Here is a 27,352-nt window from a genome sequence, read left to right on the forward strand (position 1 = left end):
TAAAGAATCCAGGGCATCATCGATAGCCTCCACCGGCTCCCAAATACCTTGGTCAGAAACTGCATGAAGCTTCTGGAGCATATGGCAGCCTGCCCATATGTAGTGCAGCACACCAGGTTGCGCCTCCGCCCCCTCCAGGCTTGGTTGGCGAGGGTATACAGACCCAGACGGGACTCTCTGGAAAGACTGGTTACCCTGTCCAAGATTCTCAAGTCCCTCAGCTGGTGGCTACAACCTCAAATGGTGTGTGCGGGAGTACCCTTCGCCAAACCTCAGCCCTCACAGTTACTGGTCACAGACACATCGCAGACGGGTAGGGGAGCGCACCTGGACAGTATCAGCACTATCAGCACTCAAGGCATATGGTCACAACTAGAACTATCGCTGCATATCAACATCGGGAGCTGAGAGCAGTTCGCCTGGCTTGCCAGACGTTCCAGGCCCATCTTCAGAACAAATGTGTCTCCGTACAGGCGGACAACACCACAGTGATGTTCTATTTAAACAAACAGCGTGGTGCTCGCTCCTCTCCCCTGTGCCTGGAAGCTGTCCAACTGTGGGACTTCTGCGTTGCACACTGCATCCAGCTACAGGCCTCATATCTGCTGGGAGCAGAGAACTAACTAGCGGACCACCTCAGCCAGTCGTTCAATACTCATGAGTAGGCACTCAGAGCGGACATTGCCCTTTCGATCTTCCAGAGGTGGGGCTATCCCCACATGGACCTGTTCATGACACAGAGCAACAGAAAGCGTCAGGTGTTCTGCTCCTTTCAGAACCACAGCCATGACTCCATAGCGGATGCCTTTCACCTACTGTGGACAGGTCACCTGCTATGTGTGTTCCCGCCCTTCCCCCTCATACACAAGTTCCTCCTCAAGATCTGGCAGGACAGGGCTTCAATGATTCTCATAGCACCAGCGTGGCCCTGACAGCACTGGTTCACCATGCTGCTGAACTTATCAGTGGACAGGCCAGAGACACTTCCTATGCTCCCAGACCTCATCACACTGGATCATGGCCAACGACATCATCCCAGCCTGGAGTCCCTCCACCTCATGGTGAGGAAACTCCATGGCTGAACTAGCTTGAACTGCAGTGCTCAGACTCTGTTAGGGAAGTTGTGTTGGGAAGCAGGCAGCCTTCCACTTGCACAATGTACCTGGCAAAGTGGAAGTGTTTCTCCATTTGATCACTACAGAAAGATACCACAGCAAGCCTCTGTTCCCCTTGTACTACGCTACCTCTTGTACCTGAAGCAACAGGGGTTGACGATATCATCTATTAAGGTGCACCTGGCGGCCATCTCCGCCTTGCACCCGGGTGTGGCGGGCAGGTCAGTCTTTAGGAATCCCATGATGGGCTGGTTTTCTTAAGGACTTGGATAGGCTTTACCCCCATGTGAGGCAACCCATTCCTCAGTAGGATCTTAACTTGGTCCTTTCTGGACTCATTCCTTTTGAGCCCCTGGCAAACCTGCCCCTTATCCTACCTTTCCTGGAAGGTGGCCTTTCTGGTGTCCATAACCTCGGCCAGAAGGGTCTCCACGCTCAGAGCGCTAACTTCCGAGCCCCCCTACATGGTCCTTTACAAGGACACGGTGCAGCTACGCCCTCACCCAGCGTTCCTACCCAAGGTAGTATCACAATTTCACTTTAACCAGGACCTATTTCTACCGGTATTCTTTCCTAAACCTCATGCCAGCAACAAAGAGCAAGCACTCCATTTCCTGGATGTCAGGCGTGCCCCTAGCCTTCTACGTTGAATGCACAAAGCCATTTCGTAAGTCTTCACAGATTTTTATTGCAATCGCTGAGAGGATGAACGGGCTTCCCATCTTGTCCCAGCGCATCTTGTTGTGGATCATGTCCTGCATCAGAACGTGCTATGACCTGGCTAAGATCCCAGCCCCAGTGTTGACCGCACACTCCACAAGAGAGCAGGCCACTTCCTGCGTTCCTCATACAAGTCCCCATTCAGGACATATACTAGGCAGCAAAGTGGCCTGTCCTCACCTTCACATCGCAGTATGCTATCACTCAACAGGTGAGGGATGATGCAGCCTTTGGCAGTGCAGTACTGCAATCAGCAACTCGGTGAACTCTGACCCCTTCTCCGTCGAAACTGCTTGGAGTCACCCATTGGAACGGACATGAACAATTGCTCGAAGAAGAAAAGACAGTTATCTACCTTTTGTAACTTCTTCTTCAAGATGTGTTGCTCATGTCCATTCCAAATCCCACCTGCCTCCCCTCTGTCGGAGTATTCCGGCAAGAAGGAACTAAGCAGGCAGCCGGTTGGCAGTAATGTATGTACACCGCCATAAAGATGCCACTCCAAGGGGCTCTACAGCCGCCCCAAGGGGTACCGCTAAGGTAAAAAACTTCTGACAATTGTGCACACGGTGGGTGCGCACACCTATTGGAATGGACATGAGCAACACATCTCAAAGAACAACAGTTATGGAAGGTAGGTAGCCCTCTTTTTTTTCCAAGCCAGAGGATACACTATATCCATACTAGACATGGTGAGTGAAGTAATATCTTTCGTTGGTCTCTCTCTCACAACAGAAGTTGGTCCAATAAAAGATATTGCCTCATCCACCTTGTCTCTCTTATATCCTGGGACCAACATGGCTATAACACAACTGCATACATCTATACACATTTATTTAATCAGTTACAGCTTAACGTATATTTATTCAGATTCTTAATCTTTATATTTTTATTATGTTAGAAAATGAATGATTCATTTTTTGTTTTCTACATTCTAAATAAATTTTACTTATTTGTGTCAAGATGTATTTGGATAGAAATTGGAATTCAATCAAAATGCATGAAAATTGCATTTTAAAATATTTTTTTAGTTAAATAAAACTACCTTAAATATGTTGGATACTTTTTTCCCCATATGTAAGTTTATCAAAGCATGTTTTGCATTTAAAATTACTATTTATTAAACAAAGGAAATTTGTTAGTAGTTAGTGAATTGAACTCATTGTGGTCCTTCAGGATTTTAGAACTAGTAGATCTCATTCTTTCAGACCTTGTTGTTTTTATTCATAGATTGGAAAAGGAAAACAGGCTTTCCTGCTTTTTCAACTCTCAAGCATTTTCTCAACCCTCAGTGAGCTAATCATTGAACAGAACTAGCTGAATAAACTGAAATGGAGAAAATATTCTCTCTGCACTTGCAGAAGAGGCTACTGCAGTCAAACGCCGGTTTAACACTTCAACAAACTATGGTTCCACGTGCTTAGCCAGTGATTTCCTCTAGTTCAATGCTTTTTCTGTCTTTAAAACTTCAGCAGTAAACACTTACTACTTGGATATTTTTAAGTTCAGTTTTAAATTATGTTAATGAATTATGGTTAGTTTTGACCTTAATGTATGGTCATAATTTCTAACTTAATTTTAAATAGATTTATTTTCTAACAGAAAAATGTTTTGAATTTAAATTTTAAAAGATATTATTTTAATCATAGATTTTTATCCACTTTGCTTATAATACATGGGTTCTGTGCCTGCAAACCCTTAATAATGTGAATAATAGTTTTCAGGATCTGATCATGAAGGGAAGGGAAGATGGGAGGCTAGTGTCACTAGAGGGACAGAGCTGTGGTTGTAAGAGTAATGTAAATGCATTTCCATACTTTAAAATATTTGAGTTTTCTTTTGCTAGTATCCCAAGATATATTAAAGGACTAATTCAAGCTGACTTGGCTATGAGCATTAATTGAATTGAAATGATAATTAATTGAAGTGCTGATAAAATGTAACTTATTCAGTTAGGGAGGTGTCTGCCACAGGAATGAGTGTGAGAGCCAATTTTACTTAGACTTTGTCTACACTGTGGGGATTGATCTAAGTTACGCTACTTCAGCTATATGAATAACGTAGCTGAAGTCGACGTACTTAGGTCGACTTACTGTGGTGTCTCCACCGTGGTGAGTCGACTGCTGCCGCTCCCCCATCGACTCCACCTGCTCCTCTTGTGGCGGTGGAGTACAGGAGTCAATGGGAGAGTTCTCGGTGGTAGATTTAACGCGTCTAGACTAACCTCGTGTCTGAGGTTAATGACGTGAATTCCCCATTATTTCTGATGTTTTCAAACTGGATTCTACAAAGCTCTAGAAGATATAGTTGGGAACCCTCTTGCACTGGGATTGGGGTACACTAGAGGACCTTAAGGAATTTTCCATCTCTTGATTCTGTGAAAACTCAAAATTGTGACTACACATCAGTCTGAAAACAAGTTATTGACTTTATAGTTTCGTTATTTGTATGATATACTTTTAAAATCTTTAAGTGCTTTATTCATGAGCATATTGTTCCAGTCAGCTGAGAGCTATGACAAAACTAGGAGTTCACGCCCTTCTGACTGAAGAAAGAGTAACACAAATATACAAAGTGGGGCAGCATGACATAGTGTATTTTTTTCTCCAACCTCCAGCTCACATAAATAATTGAAAATGGCTATTTCTGTCTGTGTGAGATTCTATACTATAGTTGGCTATTTTTCAGAATCTTATTAGTGTGCTAATATTTCCAGAGAAAGAAGGCCCAGAGAAGAAGAAAATGAAAAAGGAAGCTGGAAGTAAGAAGTCGACACCAGTTAGCATTCTTTTTGGTTATCCACTTTCAGAGCGCAAACAGATGGCCCTTCTTATGCAGATGACAGCTAGAGACAACAGTCCAGGTGATACCAGCTACCACTGAGTTACTGTTTCTCTCTCTCTCTCCTTCCTATAAACCCCCTCCACCTGTCAGTTTTTTTTTCTTGTGTTTTTTAAAGCAATCTTTGACTTAATCAAGAACTCTTCTGAATTTGCAGTGCAAAATTCTTCCCTTGGAAAATATCATCTTTGTAGAAAACTGCATTTTCTGTCAAATACTTTGATGGAAAATTCCTGACTATCTTTAGTTATAATATACAAGGGTTGCTGTGGCAACTGTAATTATGAATTTCCCATTTTTGAGTATTCCATCTCTCAACTGTCATATTACATTTTCATTGGATTTTTGGGGGGTGGGGGAGAGGATTGGCACTTAATAATATATTCTTACTAGTTTAGGGTGCAATTCAACTGTCACTGAAGTCCATGGGAGTCTTCATATGAGGTGAAATTATGGCCCCCTTGAAATCAGTGACAAAATTCCCATTGACTTAAATAGAGTCAGGATTTTTACCTGTGGGCTGGATCAGCTTCTTAGTGTCGAATGCTGTTTACAGGAATAAACTATAAAAATCATCCATCATAGGAGCTGTAATATATTTTTGTTAAACTGTTGTGATGTTAACTTCCATTTTAACATAAGTGTTTGTTTATGAAGTTAATACTTTAACAAAGATAGTCTGCAGGTAAATGACTAAATTAACTTTCAGAATTTGGTGGCAGTTGATAAACCAAGTTGTTCTGTTGTGGTTATAACCAGAGCTGTGAGGAGAAAAAGATATTTCTATTTTGTGTAGGATTTTAATATTTCAAAATTTGGTTTCATTCTGATTTGGAAAAGAAATAAAAAATTTCAAAATTCTCCATGAAAGGGGATCCTGGAGAACCCGGTGCAGGAGCAGACTTTCTAGCTGGCTTCCCTGAATCTGTGGACTCCAGAAGCCCTGAGGTCCTCAGCTCAAGGGCAGGCTGGCTGGCTACCTGGGAGCCACAGACCCTGAGAGCCTGGGCTGTCAAGAAGCCATGAGCTTGGGAGCAGGTCCTTCCAAAGCTTTCCAGCTCCCTATCAGCCTACTAAGTGAGTTGCAGAGGAGCCTCAGAGCTTGAGAGCCAAGGCTTCCAGGCTTCTAGGCTCTCAGCTGCCCAGCAGACAGGCTCCTGAAAACCCAGGAACCTGGAAGCCTGGGCTCCCCAGAAGCCAAGCTGCCAAAGAGTTGGATGGGGAAGCTGGTGCCTTTTCCACTCTGCTTATCCAGAACGCTTCATCTCATACTCAAAGTACACTTTATCCAGTTCTCTGGAATTCAAGAAGTTAGTTCAACGCTGGACTTGTCACAGGTTTCTTTATTGGCATACAATCAAACTACCCTTGAATTGATCTGGCTCAAGTATAGGGGATGGTGACAGATTATACCACACTTTCAGTTTACATAAACATGAATCAGCTTACATACACACTGACAATGTATTAACCAACTTACTACCTATATCACACACTTTATGATTGGGCTACTAATTATTGTAACCAATCCATGTACACATCATGACCTGTTCACAAACTACAGAGTATGGTAGTAAGCAAAGCTGCATCTGGAAGCTTATCATACTCTTCTTGCAATTCATTTATCTACTAACTACATGTTATTTACAAGGCCACTTATAAGTTTATGCTTCATACAGAGTTAACCTCTGTTTCCTTACTTCTCTTCCTTCCTACTTCTTACATTGTTCCTGCAAGGCCTACAGCTGGCACGAAGTCGGGCAGGTTTCCCGTGGAAATCTGCCTACTCTGCTAGACACTAAAAATCATGGACTGAACAGAGATGCTGGATTTATGGCTTATTACAACAATTTGAAACCCACTAACCCCCTCTTTTTGTCCTATGAGTGCAGACATGTTAACAGGACGCTCTATCTTGAATGATCCCTTACAGTATGTGCTAACTACTTATCCTAAACAATCTGTTCCACCTTGCATTTTACTGTGATGCTGGGAGTATCTTTTCCAGACCTGAAGAAGAGCTCTGTGTGGCTGGTGTCTCTCACCAACAGAAGTTGGTCCAATAAAAGATATTGCCTCACCCATCTTGTGTTTTCTGTCAGACCTTTACCAAAATTGTCTCCACAGAATGTTTTCTCTGAGTATTGCTGACAATCTTTAATTACAATCTCATGACTTATATTTTCTACTTGAGTAGTACCTTCTGATTATTCTAGAACCATCTGTTTCAAATGGGTACATTTTTCTGTTTTTCTTTTTTTAATTATAAAGGATTTTTACTCCGGGAAGATGCTGAATTGACATTCCTATAACCTGAAAACCGCTCTATCCACAAAATATGTATATTTTGGGCAGCAGTTATACAAGCTGGTCACACTGCCTTACTCTGGGTTCCCATCTTTGTTGCTGAGAGGATAGTTCAGTGTCCATATACATTCAATTCTTCACCTCTCTGCTTAGAGACAATGAGAAGATTTTGGTGAAGTAGACTTAGGGCCAGATTTTTGAAAGTATTTAGGTGCCTAGTGGGATTTTCAAAAGTGCCCAAGAAGATTAGGCACTTTTGAAAGTCCCACCAGGAACCTGCACCATTAGATACCTAAATACCTTTGAAAATCTGGCCCTTAGCCCAGTAGGTCCAAAACAAATTGCTAACTTGTTACAGGTAGGCCACTGAATAGTCATCAATTGGTAACAACTTAGCAAAATCACCTCTTGTGGGAAATGGAGCCTTAGGTTGCTCTAAAAAGAGGCCATGCTGAAGTTTTTTGAACAATATTACTAAACTCCGATATGGAATTCATCCAGTCCTATGGTTTCATGGAATCTATTTGCAAGGAAGTGAGAGACTGTAGCAAATAGGAGGCCTTTGTACGCCTCCTTTACCTTTGCTACATAACAAGGGAATATTGTGTTCCTGAAGGGATTACAGGATATTTCCATAAACTATGGAATCTCTTAAAGGACATGACCAATTGTGGACACTGAAATTTGAAGATAGTGAGAATTTTTGCTTTACTTTATTTTACTTTATCTGGCTACAAAATGTATTATTGACTATTTTAAAACTTATTTTGTAGATTCCAACCTGCATCATCCTTTACAGACAACACCAACGCAAAAGAAAACATCAAGCTCCTCATCAAGACAAAAAGACAAAGTTAATAAGAGAAATGAACGAGGGGAAACGCCTTTACATATGGCAGCCATCCGAGGGGATGTTAAACAAGTTAAAGAGTTAATCAGTCTAGGCGCAAATGTGAATGTAAAAGATTTTGCAGGTAAGGTTGATACGCCTTCATTTCATTCAAAGTCAGCGTTAGTCCCGAATTTGTTACTAGAGATCAGACTTACTTCCAATTTAAATCTGATGTGAATTAATACTGTAACTTTAAAAAAAAAATTACCAGAAGTCTCTCAACTTGTGTTATAGTGGTTGTGAAGGTAGCTGGGGTAGTTGGTTTGTGTATATATTTTATTATTATTAATACGAGCATACAGAGGCCCCAATTTTGATCAGGACCTTGTTATGCTATGTACTGTCTTAAACTAGGGGTCTATATTTGAAGAAGTTCTAATTGAAGATAATGACCAATATATGATGGGTGGTAAGAGACCAGCAACTTATACCATTTGTATTTATTTATACTGTCTTTCTCTCACTTGTTGGTTTTTAGACAAAGTTTTTGTGATTACACTAAAAAGAGACTTTTCTTACCTGCTTCGGAGTCACTTGTGTCATTAAACATTGGCCAGTTTTTTTGTCGACATCATGGTTGGAAAGGTATTTGAAGGAGGAGAGAGTAGTATCTTTGCAGATCAGTTCAGTGAGGCTGTTTTGTGTACAAGCGGCAAAGTGGAAGACACCACAATGATACTTATAGGAGGCGGATGGCATTATTAGTGGGGCAGAACAGTAGGTAACATTTCATCAGCTTTGTCTTTATTGCTAATTACAGCTACTATTAATTTTGAATTTCGGTAGACCTAGGAGCCCTAGTCATGGACTAGGACCCCATTGTGCCAGGCATTAGACAAGGAGCAGGGATCATCTTTTGGTTCTGTGCTTGTACGAGTATAAGACAAGAGACAATAGATGGATATAGGCAGATGGGAATACAAGGAAACGATGGTCAGCATGACAGGCAATGGTCTTATCACACCTGCAGCCTAGTTGTTGGGGATTACAAAGAAACAGGTAGTTTTTGGTCAGCATGATCATCAAATGGTCTTAGCACACCAACAGCCTAGTGCTTTTCATGGTTTTGTAGACATAGTGGAAAAGGAGAGTTTTAAGGAGGACAATGTGTTAGTTTTCCAGATGTTTATGGAAATCTTCTTCAAGCATAAGGGGCAATGTGGGAGAAAGCACAAAGATGCTTATTTGAAAATGTAACAAGTGGATGATGGAAGCTGGTATCATTGGCTGATCAGAAACAGGAGTTGGCATCTCGATAGTGAGTGAGAGATGATAGGCAGGGTGAGGATAGGCCAGAATGGGCCTTGAAAGTGAAGTCAAGCCGCATGTGTTTGTTGCAATAGAGAGGGAGGAGCCAGTGTGGGGATGCAAAGAGAGAGAGGTGTGACATGGTCAAAGCAATGGGCTAGGAAAATGATCTTGTAGCAGTATTCTGGTGGATATAAATTGGACAAGATTTTATCTCTTGGTGCCAGAGAAAGGATGTTGCAGTAATCAAAATCAAGGGATGCCTGGGAAATAGCTTTAGTTGTGTGGATGGACATGAAAAGTTGTATGTTAGAGATGTTTTGAAGAAAATCTGCATGATTTAGATTTTTGCCTAGATGTGAGAACCTATATAGCACTCTGAGTCAAGGATGACACCTGGATTACAGGCCAGAGTGACTAGCAGGATGGTGGTGTTGTCCACAATGATTGGGAAATGAGGTAGTGAGGTGAACTTTAGGGTGGAGGAAGATGGAGTTATGTTTTAGCCGTGTTGATATTGAGCTGACAAATAGACGACAAATTGATGTCAGGCCAACAAGGTGAAAATTTAATTTGCCCAAGAGAGGGGTCTGGAGGAGAAAGGGAGATGTGAGAGTCATCAGCATAGTGATGGTAGCTGAATTTGAGTTTGTCAGTGAGGTTTACCCACTGATAAGGGGCCAAGGACAGAGTCCTGTGGAACCCTCTCAGAAAGTTGGTTGGGCATTGAGGAGGATCCTCTGGTGGATATGCTGATGAAGCAATGATTAAAGGGATATGAGGAGAACCAGGGCAGGACAGACTCACAGAAGCCAAGGCAGGCTAAGATTTTGAGATGAGCATGGGCAACAGTGTCACAAGCAGCTAAAAGGTCAAGGAGACTGAGGATGGAGCACTGGTTTTGTCCATTGGATAAGATGAGGTTATTAGACATTTTATTGAGAGCAGTTTAAAGGGAGTGCAGTTTAAAGGGAGGGTGGAAACCAGATTGGACAGGGTCTAGGTTTGAATCTGAAGAGTGGAACTGTAGACAGCAATTGTAAAAATGGATGCAGTGATCTTAGAGATGAAAGGGAGAAGGGAAATGGAGCAGTGGTTGGAGAGGCAAATGGAGTTGGTAAAGGATGTTTTTTTTTTTAAGATGGGGGTGATTAAAGCATGCTTGTATTATAAGGGGACAGATCCAGAGGAGAATGAGAAGTTAAGGAGAAGAGAAAGTGGGAAGGTGAGAGTGGGCGTAAGTTTCAGGAGACAGAATGGGGTCACTGGGGCAAGTGAGGGTATTAGGAGCAAAGCAGGTGACAAATGTCTGTGTCTTTGACAGGGAAGGAGGAAAAGAGAGTTGTAGGAGGAGAAGGGGAAGGTCCTATATCTTGCCAGTTTTCTGTTGGAAGAAATCTATAATATTCTGCATGGGAAGAAAAGTGGAACAAATAGGAAAGGAGAGAGTCAAAGCAGGCAAAAAGGTGGCTGCAGGCATGAGATTCATTTACATTAGAGAAGTAGTGTGTGTTAGTTAGGCAAATAGCAGAACTGAAAGGGAAGAGAATTAATTTGTAGTCTACAAAATCAGCCTCATCCTGGGATTTTTGCCAGAGACAGATATTCGATGGGGGGGAGAGGTGGGAAGCTAGGGATGGGGGGTTGATAGGACAGACTTTGTGATGGGAGATTGGTGCATGGAAAGAATCAACAGCCATATCAAGGGAGGAAAAGGCTGAGAACAGATGAGAAGTCTTCAATACTGATGGACTGGAAGTCACAGAAAGGCCAAGTATGGGGCGAGAGGGGAGGCTCTTGGATGATGCTGAAAAGAGGCCAGCTGATGGTTGGAGGGGAGGTAACTTGGCAACAGAGAGAGGGAGAGTGAGCACTGCTTGGTGAAGACCAAGTCAAGTAAATGGCCCTTTGGTGAATGGGAGAGTTTAACTAGGGCTGCAGGTCGATTTAAGGAGTGAGGTAGAGAAAATGTGCAGCCTTGGTGGCAGATGAGTTTTTAAGATGGAACTTGAAGTCCCTGAGGATGAGAATTAATGCTAGTGGCTTTAATAAATAACTAAGAAATACCAGGAAATAAATTGGTTGGTTTATTTGTCAGTAGCTTATCTAGATTGATAAGGGGTAGGTGCTATTCACACCTGTACTCAACAATGTGAAACTGTCAGTCATTACTGTTGTATGTTCCATTACTCTAGAAGAACAGAGATTGGCAATTAGCATAAGCAAATTTCTTAAGGTGGAGGTTTGTTGTAATTCCAAATGGAGGCTGATTCAGTCATTTGCATATAAATCAAATAATGTGTCTAAAATATTTATTTACCAAGAAAGAATGAAGTGTATAATTAGGGTGGTGTTTTCTGGTCAGATTCTCAGTTTTGCCACAGACTTGCATTGTGAGCTCTGTGCTCAGTTTAATCATAATAAATATAGGATGCTTACCTACTCTAGTGTGCTAATGTGAGGCTTAAGATTTATAAAACACATTTGATCCTGAGATGGAAGGTGTTACAATAGTGCCACATTATGTATATAAAGTCCAGTATAGCACAGGAATTGGCTTAGGATATATATGTTGTGTACACACACACACACACACACACATATAATATACACAACTTTGAAGTGACCCACATAACAATTATGTTTTATGCTGATGTTTGCAAGTGGTTTGTTTGGTTAAAAACAATACATTAATATTATAAGATCAAAAATTAAATATTCTGACCTCTATGATTACAGGTTGGACTCCGCTTCATGAAGCTTGTAATGTTGGTTATTATGATGTTGCTAAGGTTCTGATAGCGGCAGGAGCAGATGTGAACACACAAGGACTGGATGATGATACTCCACTTCATGATTCTGCTAGCAGTGGGCATAGAGATGTAAGTATGCTTTAGAAAAAAAAAGTAAATATCTGTATGTGCAAATGTTGAATCTAGTGAAAAAAGCATTGTCGTCTCTACCAAATGACCATATAATCCTGATTCTGCTCTTTGTGATATCTTAACATCTTTTGTCTTGCTTTTTGCCCTTGTCAGTACTCTACTTGACAGATCTTTTGCCCTACTCTCTGCTTCAAAAAAATGTAGAAAGACTCTAAAAGCTATTGAATGGAAGCAGGTTAAAAAACAAAACATTTTCTAAAGCTTTTTCTACAGTGTGTGTTTTTCAACAGAACACTTCTAAACTACACTGTAGCTTCTAGTAAATATTTTAAATTGATACTTTATAGAGAGTATTTTTAAAGTATTTCATACACTTACCTAGCTCCATACATAAGTCCATAAATAAATGGATCTCCTAATACTCTTCAAGACTTGACAGCAAGTATTGAATTCTTAAGGAAATTGAAATTATTTCTGTAGGTTTAGCTCTATTTTCTCCATTTCTGGATTTGTGTTTTTTATCTCTGTGCAGGATTTCTGCAAACTAGATGCTCCAGTTGTTGATCTTTTGTTTATTTGTTAGCACTTAAAATAAGGATTATTAATAAAGCTATGTGCTTTAATCACTGTACAAGAAATAAAAACATAGATCATCTGTACATCAAATGGATTACATTCTTAACAAGACAGGGTAATTTGGGAAATCTAGAATCGGAAATGACAAGTTTTTTTGCTATATTATAATTATTGACTTCCTTCTTGTGGGTATCATGGCAGAAAAGGGCCTTCAGAATGGAGCTGAATGAAGAAAAGGATAGTGGCTTGGAAAACAGAAAATTGAGAATTCTAGGCATGTAGGAGGACCTGGATGGACAAAGTCACCAAGATAGTTGTGGAAGAAGTGTACAAAAGGGGCATGAAAGTTTCTATCATTAAAGGAATTAAGGGGATCATGTGATAAGAAACAAGTTCAGAGATGCATGAGCCAGGGCAGAATTATCTAGGCCTGTAAGGTAAGGACAAGAAGTTTTAATTTGTGGACATGGGGAGCCACTGGAGGGATTCATAGAGGGTTGGTAATATGATTAGATCATCAGGCAAGGAAGATAATTTTAGACAGGATTTTGTAGTTTCCTCTTGTTTGTTCAGTGCTTTCTGTTTTGTTACAAAAAGTATTTGGGAATGGGAAAGAGATTATTCTCCTAATGAATGATGGCAACAAAATTTTTAAATCTTCCTATTAGTTCATCTACTTGAGAGAGCTGAGTAGCTGTCCAGTTGGTATAATAAGTTACCAAAAATTCATTTTACAGCTACTGAATTACAAAAGGACAAATGTTTCTTTTATCTAGTTGTACCTCTAAACCCAGTTATAGAATACATACATTTACAATTTACTAATTATATTATATAGTGTAATTTATGTTTTTTTTGTCCATGTGGTTCAGATGGCCCACATCTGGCCCCCACTGATTTTGTCTGGCCTGTTCATTTTTGTTAATCACAAGTTAAATTTCAAGTCTTGTGCATTTAAAAAAATATGCTAGCCAAACACTTCTCTCGTACCAGTTACCGCTACAAAGTTCTTGAGCCTCAAGCACCACTGAAAGGCTTGTATTGATATTGCCTACTGCCATTGCCTGTACTACAGGCCACAGCTGCTGCCGTGTGCTGGGTTGTTACCTCAGTTACCTGCACTCTCAGTTGTCAGCTCCTCTGCTGTCTCCCTCAAGCACTCAGGGAGAGCTAAATCGTTCCAGGAAGAAGTGTCAACCACTCAGATCTGGCTGCCAAATAGTGCAGGATATTGAAAGGGTCTGAAGAGAAGGAGAACGCTGGTTAATGTTGGAAGGAGAGGAGAATTCTGGCATGAAGGTATGGGACAGCCATCAGTAATGAAGAAGAGGAATAGGTCATGGCATGGGAATGCATGCTTGGTAAAAATAACTCACCATGCTGCCTTGTCTGATTCAGTTAGTTAAAAAAAATATTGTTGTTAGAACTTCTTTTCAATTGGAAAACAAGTAAATCCTTTCTTAATAAAAAGTTGTGGTCCTGCAGTTTTTCATCATCTTGTAGCAGTGGCTCACAGCCATTTTCTTCCTAAAACCCAAAAACCACCTGAGGCTTCTTGTCACTACACTTCTTGAAGTGCCACTTCCCCCTCCTCAGAGCAGAGTGCTGTGCGGATGGGTCGAGAAGAGTAATGGATACCTGAGCAGTTGCAGCTGGGTGAGTGCGAGCAGGACTGGAGCAGAGGGGACAAGAGGGAAGAGCGGCTCCTTCCTTTGCTCCCCCTGCTGTTGCTAGGTCCAAACAACTGTAAACATTTTAATTGTGTGGGGAGGGGGTGCATATTTTCTCCTGCATCTGATGGGCTCCATCCCACTTCAGCAGGTAGGATGCAACCCAGAAGTCCAGTTGTGCCATCTGGACCTCCGTAGGTAAAAGGTTGGAGCACTCTGTTATGTCATTACAGTATACATAGCCCATGTCAAATTGGAGATTATTACTCAAGAAGTCAAAAATGAGGAAGAATGCACAATTAATGTTTGTATGTATTTTGCAGGTCACTTCTTAGCTCTTACAAAATGTAAAAACCAAGTTCTCACATTGCAGATTGTGAAGCTCCTGCTTCGACATGGTGGAAATCCATTTCAGGCCAACAAACATGGGGAGAGACCAGTTGATGTAGCAGAAACAGAAGAACTGGAACTGCTACTGAAAAAGGAGGTGCCTATTTCTGATGATGAAGACAGTTGCTCAGGTTAGAGAGTTAGACCTTAATTACACAGTACTAGAAAAATGCATTATAAATAACCTCTTATATTTTTTTGAAAAAAGAATATAGATTTGTTCACCTCAGCTTGCATGTTTTGACCGTCTTTTAGTAATGAGTGCTAGCACAGTTTTTTAGAGGAAGAGTTTGTAGCAACACCTGTAGTTAAGGTTGTCTAACGCTTTGCATTTTAAGACCCTGTTTTTACATGCTGATTAGTGTATTCAAGTAAAACCATTATTGGTGTGATATATAAGAATCTAGATATACAGTTATATACCGTAAAGGGAGTATATAATTCTGGTTTGTTTTTTTCCCTGATCTTTTCAGTTGGCTAAAAAAAGCTTTAAAATGCAAGTCTTAGGAAGGAGGAAAACTTTTTATTTCAGTTACATAACAATGGGACCGTTTGTTTCATATCCCTTTTAAAAAAAAAAAAAAAAAAGCCTGGTTTACTCAGGGGGTTTAGTTGAGTTGACACATGCTTTTTGATGCACGGTACATAAGCCATGCTAATCGCGTACATGCAGGATGGCTATGCCCTCCTTCAATTTGCATCATTTGCGAGGGCTTCTTGGATACTAAGCGTATGGCATTCTGGGAGGGTATCTCATGGGCCTTTGCTTTGCTGGTAAGCAGTGTGCATTCTGGAATTTTTCTTGCTGTGCATTGTGGGGTGCATAGCAGAAGCCAGTGGAATTTAAAAAATCCCATGATTCTGATCTGCCTCATGCTTCATCGCTTTCTGGGTGGGTAATGCCATTTCTGAATTGCTGTTAGCCAGCATGGACCCAACAATCTTTTGCACCGCTATGTTGGCAACCGTGAATACACAGAGGCTGCTTGGGCTTATTTGAGCTCTTGAAGCTGGGTGGCTTCAATTTGGACTTCACCTTCAGCACCACCAAACAGATGATGTTACCACAGTAGCAGCTTCTCCAGCAGCAGCGTCATCAGTAGAGATGGGAGGAAGAAGAAGATGACACCGAGCAACTGCTACTCGTTCCTACTGGTTCCTAGATTAGCTTCACACAGTGCAACACTGTTCTAGCCTAAGGATTGGTGGGAGAGGATTGTTCTGAAGACTTGGAATTACCACTAGTTGCACGAGAATTTGAGGATAGCAAAGGCAACCTTTTTTTAGATCTGTGCTGAAGTAGCCCTGAAACTGCTGCAGCAGTAGCGTGCCAGTGTATGGTGCCCCATACCCACTGAGGAGTGGGTTGTCATTGCAATTGGGAAGCTGGCCACACCTGCATGTTACTAGTCCATAGCAAATCAATTTGGTACAGGGAGATTGACTGTTGGGGCCATGGTCATGCAAGGATATGATGCCATGCATAAGGTACTGTTGCACTGGGCTATAAAGTTTGATAATGGTCAGAAAATTGATGGATTGCATGCATGGGGTTCCCAGACTGTATTGGAGCAACTGATGGGACCCATGTGCCTATTTGCACTCCACATGAAGGCTCAGAGTTGATCAACAGAAAAGGGTATTTCTCCAGGGTCTTCCCAGAACATGGTTGACCACCATGAAAGGTTTACAAACATAAATGCTGGGAAGGTCCATGATGCTAGGATCTTTCAGAACTCAGTTTTGTTTACCTTAATGAATAAAAGAGAGTTTGCCCCCGGATCACCGTGGACGCCAATGGCATGGAGATTGCTCTGGTCATCCTGGGAGACCCATTTTATCCTCTGCTTCCCTGGTTAAGGAAGCCATTCAGAGTACGTCTACATAGCAGTTAAATACCCGCGCTTGGCCTGAGTCAGCTGACTTGGACTCACAGGGCTCAGGCTGCAGGGCTGTAAAATCAGTATGTAGACGTTCAGGCTTGGGCTGGAGCCCAATCTTGGGACCCTGCAAGTCAGCTGACCCAAGATAGCTGCGGCTGTGCCACAGGTCTTTTATTCCAGTGTAGATGTTCACTTACAGGCCACTTGGACAGAAGGAAGGAGCTGTGTAACTGTTGCCTCAGTAGTTGCAGCATGACAGTTGAGTGTGCGTTTGGCCATCTGAAACGAATGACACTGCTTATGGGCTAGGTTAGAGGCTGCAGAAAAAAACTTGCCTAAGATTATAGGTGCATGTTGTATTTTGCACAGTATTTGTGAGGAGGGAGAAAGGGAGAAAGCCGTACTGATGGGTGGTAAGCTGAGATGCAGAAACCTGCTCAGAGGTTTTAGCATCCATCAAGACATCCACTGAAAAATGGAAACAGCCAGGATAACTGTCAGGGATGCCTGTTGCGGCTGCTTTCAGGCCTGAGACTCAGAGCATTTAAATTGTGCAGCTGTATACCCAGCTTTTATCCTGGGGAGAGGGGTGAATGGATTGTGAGCATTGCAGTGTCTTCGATGGGGTGGTACAAGTAGCACATTATATAATGACCAGAAATAAACCTTTAATTAAAACAACAATGAAACACAGTTTTAAAGTGACACGGTACAGAGGAGGGCAGAACACAGCAATGGGGAGGGGGACGCTCCAATTCACAGGCAAGTATACACTTTGCCTCTGCCTCTTGTTCTTGGGCCTTACGGTGTTCAGTGTCAGGGCTCTAAATCAAAGGCATTAGATGGCTCTAAAAGCTGGGTTACCAGGTGCAGTTGTTTTCACTGCCCTGACCTTGGGCTGGGGAGGGAAATGGTCTTTGGGAGCAGGGGTGCAGCAGAGAACGTATGCTGGTGTTCCCAGAGCCCAGTATTGTCCAGGGGCTGCAGAAGATGGCTGGGTCCTGGTTGAGAGCATTAGATTATCTGTGTGCTTGCTAGCAGCAGAACGTTCCGATTCTTGGTTGCCTCTGAACATCCCTCTTTTTCTCCATAATGTCTTTTGTCATTATGGCACTGTCTCTGGACACTGCAATGCTCTCTTCGGGTAGTTCTGTGTGTTTTTCCCTCTCCAACCTCAGGCTTCTCAGAGAGCAAATGGACCCAAGACCCACAGGATAGATGCAGGGAGAGGAAAGGAAAATAGGTATGTGCCCTCCATGAAATGGGCTTGTAAAAAGTGAATGGTTGGGGCATTAGTATGAGACAGAAGCCGACTGCCTGGCTAGACCAACCACCATTTTGAAAACATGTAGAGGGATGGGGGGAGAACAGACAGTGAGATCCAAGGAATCGGGGAAGGCAAGGGCTGGAGACTCAGAGAGGCTCCTAGCTCACATCTGCCAAAAATGGCTGTGGTCATGGGGCACCTGGAACAGACGCTAGGACAGCAGAATAGAATAATATGCTGTTAAGACAGATACTTACATGCTAAGGCTCCCTCTCTAGGATCTGCCTCCTTAATCTCCTTAACCTGGGTATCTGGTTGGGAATTGGACTTGCTTCTTACACAGTTGGTTTCAAGGTCTTGAGATCCTGGTTTTGCAGGGAGAGCTCTTTACTGCTCTCCTCATGTTCCTCCTCTAATGATTCTTGCCGCTTGTCATCGGCGGAGGTGGGGGAAGGCCCATGGGAGAAGGGTGGGTAGCAGGGTACATATCCTCTTTGGGTTCAGTAATGGTGTTGTTGCTCAAAATTCTGTCCAGCTCCTCAAAAAAAGGACAGACTATATTCTGTCTCGACTGTTTCCTGGCATCCCTGGTTTTAATGCAAGTCCTTCTGAGCTGTTTGCTTTTGGTCTGGCACTGGTCAGCATCCTGGTGGTGACGCTTTGCAGACATCTGCATAGCAATGTCTACAAACACGTCTTTAATTTGTTGACTGTCCACAAGAGCTTGCTGCATCAATGCTTCTCTCCAGATGGTGAAGAGATCTAGGCTCTTTGCACAGCTCCAAGCAGCTGCTCGAGGCTGGTTGTAATACTTCTGGAGTAATATGCAGTGATGCTGATATATCTGAATTCAAGAGCAAATAGGCAGATTCTGGCCCTCTGCCAGTTTTTAAGCAGGGGAGGAGGACATCTGGTTAACTTGACCTCAAAGCAGTGGAAAGCACACAGGCAAACAGACAGATCAGTAACAAACACACAAAGTAGTGTGGGATAGCAGCTGGAGGACTGCCAGAGTAGTGCATGGCAGCATTACATGCAAATGAACAATAGGCTGCACTACCTCAAGTTCTATCAAACTTAGCACAGCTTGAAAGAGGACTCTAGAGTAACTGGTGATTGCAGAGTTAGGGCACTGTAATGAATTACGTTGTGTGTATGCAGGCATTTTCACACCAGACTAACTCGTGTTACTGCAGAATAAACCCCACATGTAGACAAGCCATAAGTGGCAATTTTGTGATTAAACTGAGATAAGACTTGCAAATTCTTACTGAATTAAATGAGAACTTGGTCCTAGTTCATCAGAGCTGAAAAACTAATGCATGAAACCAGTGTATTACATTGTATTCACTTAACTGTAGAAAATATAAAGTAATGTAACCCTGATTTTGACAAGTCACAAACTAATATACTGCTTGTTATATGCTGTATACAAACGTATTTCACAATGTATTATTAGTCATACTCTTGCTCTTTGTTTTGTGAATTTGAAAGCTGTAAATAAGTTTACCATAGTCAATCTTACTGGATGCAAAAAAAAGTTTTTTTTGGTTTTAAGTTTGTATGTGTAAAAGATGTCTGGTTAGGTCAAACTACTACTTTAAAAGGACTGGCTTTTGAGGTATAGAGTATGTGACAATATTGTAATAGTACTTGTGAATTCTCTAATATGTGATATTTTATGCTGTCTTTTATAAAACTATTGTGCAACAGTAAACTTATATTTTGTCGTGAAGATTTTATCTCTGTAATTAATGAATAATTTATCCATACATGTCCATAATATTTATAATATGATTCAGAGTTGTCAATATCTCCATCATTATTTTCTTTGTTTTTGTCTTCTCAATCTAGATTTTGAAGAGACTCCATCTGTAAATCCTTCCAGTGTAGACGGGAATGTTGATTCTGAAACAGAAAAAGAATCTCTAGTCATTGACAGCAAGCAGATGGTCCCTAGTAAGGCACCACTTTCATCTGCTCTTGATGAATATGAGTTTAAAGATGATGATGAAGATGAGATAAAAATGATTGATGACAGACGTATTCTTAGAAAGGATCTAAGAAAAGATGATGAGTCTGAAATAGAAAAGAATAATTTATTTGTGAAACAGGAAAAAGTTGTTTTTCCAAAATCATTTAAAAGTAAAAAACAGAAACCGTCCAGAGTTTTGTACTCAAGTTCTGAAAGTTCAGATGAAGAAATTCTTCAGGACAAAAAGGTTGTCTCTCCTCCTTGTTCTATCACAGAAACTCCAAACTCTGATATAAAAATGAAAAAAGAATACATTGTTTCAAACGACCACAAGCAAAAAGGGAAAGTTAAAAGGAAGCTAAAAAATCAGAGCAAAAATAAAGAGAATCAAGAACTAAAGCAAGAAAAGGAAAATACTAGAGTGACAAATGTAGTTAGTTCTGGACTAGATTCTTTAGACAAAGCTAGAGAGGAGGAGATGTTTAAAAAATCTTTTAGTCCAAAAGAAGATTCTTCATTACCCTTATTTCATATTACTGCTAGCAAATCTCCTAAACATCCCTGTGGATTAAGTGAAAAGCAGTCAACACCACTAAAGCAAGAAAACACTAAAGCATGCTTATCACCCGGAGGTTCTGAAATATCATTGCAATCTGAAGTAGTTAGGTATGATCATAATACAGATTCTGAATATCTAGTGGAAAGTTCTAGTGGCAAATCTTGCAAACACAAAGAAAAAAGCAAGCATCAGAAAGATTTTCACTTAGAATTGAGTGAAAAATCTAGTCCTAAAATTAAAGAGGAAGAAAACAGTTCAGCATTTGAGAATTCAGAATGTATGCTGAAAAAAATCGACAAGGAAGGTAAAACACTTAAAAAGCATAAACTGAAGCATAAAGAAAGAGAAAAGGACAAGCACAAAAAAGAACAGGATGGGGAAAAGGAAAAACACAAACACAAAGATAGTGCTAAGGAGGTACAAAGAAATATTGAGTTTGATAGAGAATTTTGGAAAGAGAACTTTTTTAAAAGTGATGAAACTGAAGATATATTGTTAAATATGGACCATGAATCTCTTCCCTCAGAAAGAAAATCAAAGCTGGAAAAAACTATGCTGAAAGAAGATAAATCAGTAAAAGAGAAACATGTCCAGAAAGAGAGAAGTTTTAAAGATGAGAAAGAAAAAGAAAAAAACAGAAAGGAAAATGAAAAATTATTTAAGGATGAAAAAGTGAAAGATACAAAAGAAGAAAAAGAGAACATGTTCACAGATAAAGAAACAGAATTGTTCTGTTCAGCTGTAGGTACTAAAGATGAGCCAGCTAGTATGCATTTAGTAGAAAAAGAAGCAGATACTGAAAAGCAGGAAAAAAACATCAGAGAAAAAGCTGAGAGGCGAATCTCAGTTAAAGAAAAGGACATTGAGAAGATAGAAAGAAAAAATTTAGATAAAGAGAAAAAGATAAAACATGACTATAAGCCAGAGAAAGAGAAAGCAGAGCTAAATGAAAGTATAGAAAAAGCAAAGGAAAAGATAAATTCCCAGCAAGTAGATAAATGTCATAAAGAAAATGATAAGATAAAAAATGTTAGTACTATTAAAAAACTCGATGACAAAGAAAGAAACAAAGAAAAAGTTGATAAAAAACATGACAAAGAAAAGACTGACAAAGACAGACACCTGTCTGAAAGCAAAGAAAAATACTGCATTGAGAGAAAGGTCAAACTATCAGAAAAAGAAAGTGAGTATAGTAAACCAGAAAAAGGCAAAAATAAAGACAAAGAAAAGGAGGCTGAGAAAAAGGAAAAGTCCAGAGATAAAGACAGCTTAACAGCAGCAAACTCAAAGCACATGCAAGAAGAAAGGAAATGCAATATTGCAGACAGTAGTAAAGCATTGCATGAAAAATTATTGTCCTTGAAAGAGAAACCAAAAGATGAATTGCTGAAAACTCCAGATGGTAGAGAGAAAGATAAAAAGGATAAAGACATAGATCGATATAAAGAACGAGACAAACACAAAGATAAAATGCAGCAAAATAATTTTCCTAAACTAAAACTTGAATCTGAAAAACTTAAGCCTAAACCATCATCAGCACCAAAAGATACTCGACCTAAAGAAAAGAGACTAGTGAATGATGATTTAATGCAAACTAGTTTTGAAAGAATGCTTAGCCTCAAAGATCTGGAAATTGAACAGTGGCATAGAAAACATAAAGAAAAAATAAAACAAAAAGAGAAGGAAAGATTAAGGAATCGGTCCTGTTTAGAACTTAACAAGATAAAAGATAAAGAAAAAGCAAAACATTCACTAACTGAATCTAAAAACAAAGAGCTGATTCGTTCAAAAAGCTCAGAATTGTCAGACATTTACACGAAAGAGAAGCAGCCGAAAGATGCTACAAGTAGTAGATCCCAATCTGTAGACACAAGGAACTTAACAAATTCTGGAAAGTCATCATTAGTTTTAGATAACTTAAATAGATCTCCTAGGTCAGAAGGTGAAAAGACAGGTCTAAGCTCCAGGTCAGTGTCAATGGTTTCAGTTGCTAGTTCAGAAGATTCTTGCCATACTACAGTAACTACTCCAAGACCCATAATTGAATATGATTCAGACTTTATGCTAGAAGGTTCTGATTCCCAAATGTCCTTTTCACAATCACCATTTTTGGCCAAATCACCGGCCCTTCTTGAAAGGGAGACTGATAGCCTAGCAGAGTTGCCAGAGCGCATTAAACCTCCTTTTGCAAACAGACTTCCACCAGCCTACATTAGATCAGCTTCTGTTGAAGATGTTAAAGTGGTTTTAAATGACTGTAGACCTGTTGTAGAAGTGCGAAGATGCAGTATGCCTAGTGTTATTTCTGAACACACAAAACAGCCTCGATCATCTGAAGAAAATAGTCAGAGTGTTCTACTAGGAGTCCCAAGTCATACTTGCACTTCTCCCAAACCAGAAGTATCTTCTTGTAGTTTGACTGAAAGGGATTTTCAAAATAGTATGTCTGGTTCACATTCCAATTTTACATCTTCTCCAACTAAAACTGGTAGCAACAAGCATGTTACGTTGGATGCAAATATTGTTAAAAATACTGCTCAGTTGAGCACTTCCGAAGAAATTCATATGCATCTAGAGCCATATAGTCAAAGTGGTCTGAATCAGCTAACTAAGTCATGGGATGTGCCTTTTGACAGACTTAATTCATTAAATAATGGATCCAACTGCTCTGGTTATGGAATGTCAGAGCAAGATACTAGTACTGTCGTAGCATTGCCTGATTCTGAAAACAGGACGTTAAAAGAGCAGAAACTATCTGAATTTTTACCTCAACACGCTGAAATTGTGGGAAATTCAAGTTTTCAGGAATCTACATCATTTTTACCTTCACAGTCACCCTGCTCTTTGCATATCCAGCCACTCCCAGATATAGAGTGTATGTCTAAACACATATCTTTACCAGGTATTAGCAATCAAGAGCCAATATTTGTACAACAGCATCAAAATCTAGTTCAAACTACCAGTTCTGTTTTGAACACAGACACCAATAATACAAGAGAAGTTGAAAACACTTTGTTCCCATCAAACATTAAAAAGGCCAGTGTGCTTATCACTGTATATCCTGAAAGCGTCACTAAGGATATTTCACAGAATTTTGGAAGAGCTAGTACTCTATCTACATTACTGTCAGAAAAGGATTTTACGGTAAATGATGCACAACTAAATACAAATTCTTATGCGTTCAGTAAAATTGTTTACAAGAATTCTCGTGCTGATGAAGTAGATAGCAGCACAGCTAACACTCAAGAAACCCCAAATGAAAAAGCCCAACTAGAAAATTTGGTTTCAGCACATTTAGATAATAGTAAATCTGACATTGATCTATGTGAACTAAATGCAGGAATACCAAAAGGAATTATAAATGAATCAGCTAATAAAAATAATTGCACTATAGATGGCGGAGAAAATATTTCAACACATGACCTGCCACAGTACCCTTTGTCTAATTTGGAAGATAATTCACAGCAAACTGAACAAGAAATAGTACATAAATACAGTCAGACAGTTAAACTAGAAGTAGAAGAAACTGTTGAGGATCATAAAACAGATCAGCAAGAAGTTCCTCAAAGAATTACTAGAAATAGAGCAAATATGCTTGCTAGTCAGAGTAAACAGAATTCTATTGGTTGCACACAAACATCAGAAAAAGACTGTGAGTCAGCTGCATCTATAAAAGGAAGGATAAGATTAATTGAGGAAGATGATGCTCAAGTACACCATCCACGCAAAAGAAAGGTGTCACGTGTGCCTCAGCCTGTACAAGTGAATCCATCTTTACTGCAAGCTAAGGAGAAAACCCAGCAGTCTTTGGCAGCTATTGTAGATTCTCTGAAACTCGAAGAGATTCAGCCATACAGTTCAGAAAGAGCAAATCCATATTTTGAATACTTGCACATAAGGAAAAAAATAGAAGAGAAACGTAAATTATTGTGTAGCGTTATTCCTCAGGCACCGCAGTATTATGATGAATATGTGACCTTCAATGGATCATACCTACTGGATGGCAACCCCTTGAGCAAGATATGCATTCCAACTGTAAGTAACAAGATCTTTTGGTGTGTATTCAATGAATGGCACGTTTTCAGCTCACTGTACAACGTTCGTATTCTTGTCAGTTCACTTGGGCACATTTGAAAATGTTATCCCTGGTTCTGGTATGTTGGGCAGAGAACATTTGCTGAAAAGCATAAGCTGACCAATTTTTGTGGGTACTGCCTCTGAGTGCACCTGGTTTCCTCTGCATAAGCAATGAGCAGTGGTATATCAGCAATCCCCATAATAGAAGGTAGACAATAATGTGTGCACGATATATGTAAAAGGTATGCACAAAAAACGTTTCTGATACTTAAAAGCATTCTCCAGTTTAAAAGCCCTGCTAAGGGAAATCAATGCTAAAATTATATTTTCTTTTTTAGGATCTCCGTTCTCTCCCCCCCTCCCTTTTTTAAAGTAAATTAAGATTCTTAAGAATTGTAGCAGTTTTAACAAATTAAGGAGTTGGTAGTAATGTAGGTAGGGAAATTTGTTCTTTAAATGTTATTTTTAATCTGACAGTGCCACTAATTTAACCATTACTTAAATGTTTTAAGCTATTTGGTAGAGGTGAAAGTCAATGGGATTTAGGTTCCTAAATAATTTAAGCGGTTCTGAAAATGTTATGCTTAAATTCTGTCAATTTACTTACAATTCTTATCTTACACTTTGAGATACTTAGATGAAGGGCACTAAATAAGTAAAAAATAGTTGCCAAAAATGTGGTTGGTGTTGATTCAAAGTCCTTCATAGTTCCTTTGAATAAGAGAAGTATTTATAATAGCTACATAACATTAGCAAAATAATTATAAACTCTGATTATGTAGTTTACAAAAATAACTAGGGATTGTACCAAAAAGTACAAAGAATTGAATACCATTAATGTCCTTAATGTGAGATGAGAAGCATAGCTTATCAAATGTATTTCTATGAAGGTTTGAGATAATCAAATATAGGCAGATTTCACCCATTGCCCAGAGAAGTAAAAAAAAAAATTTAAAGACTTCAGCTGTAAGAGTCTCTGAAATCATAGTTTTCCTGATAAAATTTGTAGAATGTTATGGCCAGATTTTCCTGAGGGTGGCTCCCTTTTTGTTACTTAATTTGTGCCTGTTGTCTTTACCCTTGTATTGGATTCCAGACACAGACATAAACAGGTAGATGGCTAACTGTAATTTGCACTATTTACTAATATTACATGTTATATACAACATTGTTGTAAACATACTAGTATAATACAGCTTCCTCAGTTAGTCTTTCCGCTGCCTTTTGTTTTGGGTCTTGAAGTCCGCAGTATCACACAGTTATTCTCAGTTTGTTTATTAGTGTATTTCTTAATATTCTGGAAGTGATAGTGGGCTTGTTGATTTCATTTTTTTTTAAATTGTTAGAATTAAGAAATGATCTAACCTAAAGAGTCTTCAGCCCAAGACTTAAGTCAGGTGAACACTCTTCAGGAGGTGACCATTACAAGAAATCTCCGTTCTGTCAGTTGAAAAATGTTGAGTGAAGTCTCTATAGTAAACACATATATGTGTCAGGTTTCAGAGTAACAGCCGTGTTAGTCTGTATTCGCAAAAAGAAAAGGAGTACTTGTGGCACCTTAGAGACTAACCAATTTATTTGAGCATAAGCTTTCGTGAGCTACAGCTCACTTCATCGGATGCATCCGATGGGGGAGGGGCAGAGGAGAAGATGGCAATTCATACTTGATTGAAATCTAGAGCTACAGTCATGGCCTTATTTGGCAGTAAGAGTGATGAAATGCATGTTATGTGACAAAGCTTTGTCTTTGCCTCTGTGGGTCTCGTGTTTCCTGGCGGATTTCGCTAGCCTCAGAGGCTCACTGTGACCCTCCACGTAACCCTTCTTTCCCTAGAGACAAGGGTCACGGTCTACTGAGCCATTTTCATCATAAGCCAGCGAGGGAAGTGAGGAGAAGTTATCCTTCCTTGCACAGTCTCTGTTGTCTCCCAATCTCACTGATTAATCAGGGGGCAAAGGTGGGGGGGGAGCCCAGGCCCACCCTCTACTCTGGGCTCCAGCCCAGGGAGCCTAATAGTATCAGCTATGGTAGCTGACCTTTTAGAAACATGACATGTACAATTCCCTGGGCTACTTTCCCCACAGCAGCCCTCACTTCCTCAAGCTCCACTTCACCCTTACCTCAGGGCACAAGGAAGGAGGCCCTGAGGTAAGGGTGAAGTGGAGCTTGAGGAAGTGAGGGTTGCTGTGGGGGAAGTAGCAGGGAATTGTACATGTCATGTTCCTAAAGTAAAGGGAAGTAAATTTAAGGCCTCTGTTAAATATATTAACAGAGAGTTTACAGCAAGTCACTTCCGGCACAGATGGGAATAAAACCCAGGTCTTTAATATGATAGATTCAAATCTGAGCCATTTAATCATGCTACTTTTTAGATTGATAAATCCACATGTATGTGGCTTTTGTTCTCCTGTATTTACCACTACCCTACATTGCTTTTTCAGACCCAAGGAAAGAATCCAGGATTTGTAATCTCAGGTTATCTGCTGTTGCCTAGCGAGTTGTCGTGCAACTTTCTGGGAAAGTATGTGTTCAGTAAAACAAGGAGGCCCAAATAAATCTGTTAGTGTTTAAGGTGCCACCCGACTCCTTGTTGTTTTTGTGGATACAGACTATCACGGCTACCCCCTGATACTTGACAATATGTGTTCAGTAGTACCCCTCTAGTGGGTACTCCTCGTACAAGCTAGCAATTACTCTTGTAGCTGAAGTGAAAAAGATCTGACCTCAGCAATGTTAAAAGGAAAGAAGGAACTTCTCGAATGATAAAAGAGCATTTGAGATCAATAAGGTTTTCTATTCGTGTGAGTTTGAAGTTAGGGTACATATTGGTTTTTGTGGCTTTTAGAAGTGGAACTGAAAGCCTTATGGAGTTTTGTCTACAGTGTTGTAGCCAATATGAAGGTGGCAAGGAATATAGGAAACTTTTTTCTCATTTCTATGTTTTTA

General features: G+C 40.2%; 1 protein-coding gene and 1 long non-coding RNA gene across 3 annotated transcripts in view; one reads left to right on the forward strand and one right to left on the reverse strand.

Moving 5' to 3' along the window:
- ANKRD12 (ankyrin repeat domain 12) overlaps positions 1–27,352 on the forward strand; it is a 107,747-nt gene that overhangs the window by 56,236 nt on the left and 24,159 nt on the right. For both annotated transcript variants that reach the window (XM_084621816.1, XM_084621817.1), the window contains 5 exons: positions 4,552–4,698; positions 7,757–7,957; positions 11,863–12,005; positions 14,628–14,775; positions 19,649–24,363. In XM_084621816.1, the coding sequence (XP_084477942.1) occupies positions 4,552–4,698; positions 7,757–7,957; positions 11,863–12,005; positions 14,628–14,775; positions 19,649–24,363 (5,354 nt within the window). The remainder of the gene's footprint in view (positions 1–4,551; positions 4,699–7,756; positions 7,958–11,862; positions 12,006–14,627; positions 14,776–19,648; positions 24,364–27,352) is intronic.
- The window catches only part of LOC311517199, a 54,209-nt gene continuing 44,035 nt past the window's right edge, over positions 17,179–27,352 (reverse strand). Inside the window, exon 3 of the long non-coding RNA XR_014710634.1 lies at positions 17,179–19,702. This is a non-coding gene — a long non-coding RNA (uncharacterized lncRNA). The remainder of the gene's footprint in view (positions 19,703–27,352) is intronic.

The sequence above is a fragment of the Lepidochelys olivacea genome, assembly GCF_965140295.1.
Source record: "Lepidochelys olivacea isolate rLepOli2 genome assembly, chromosome: 2".
NCBI classification, from domain to species: Eukaryota; Metazoa; Chordata; order Testudines; family Cheloniidae; genus Lepidochelys; species Lepidochelys olivacea.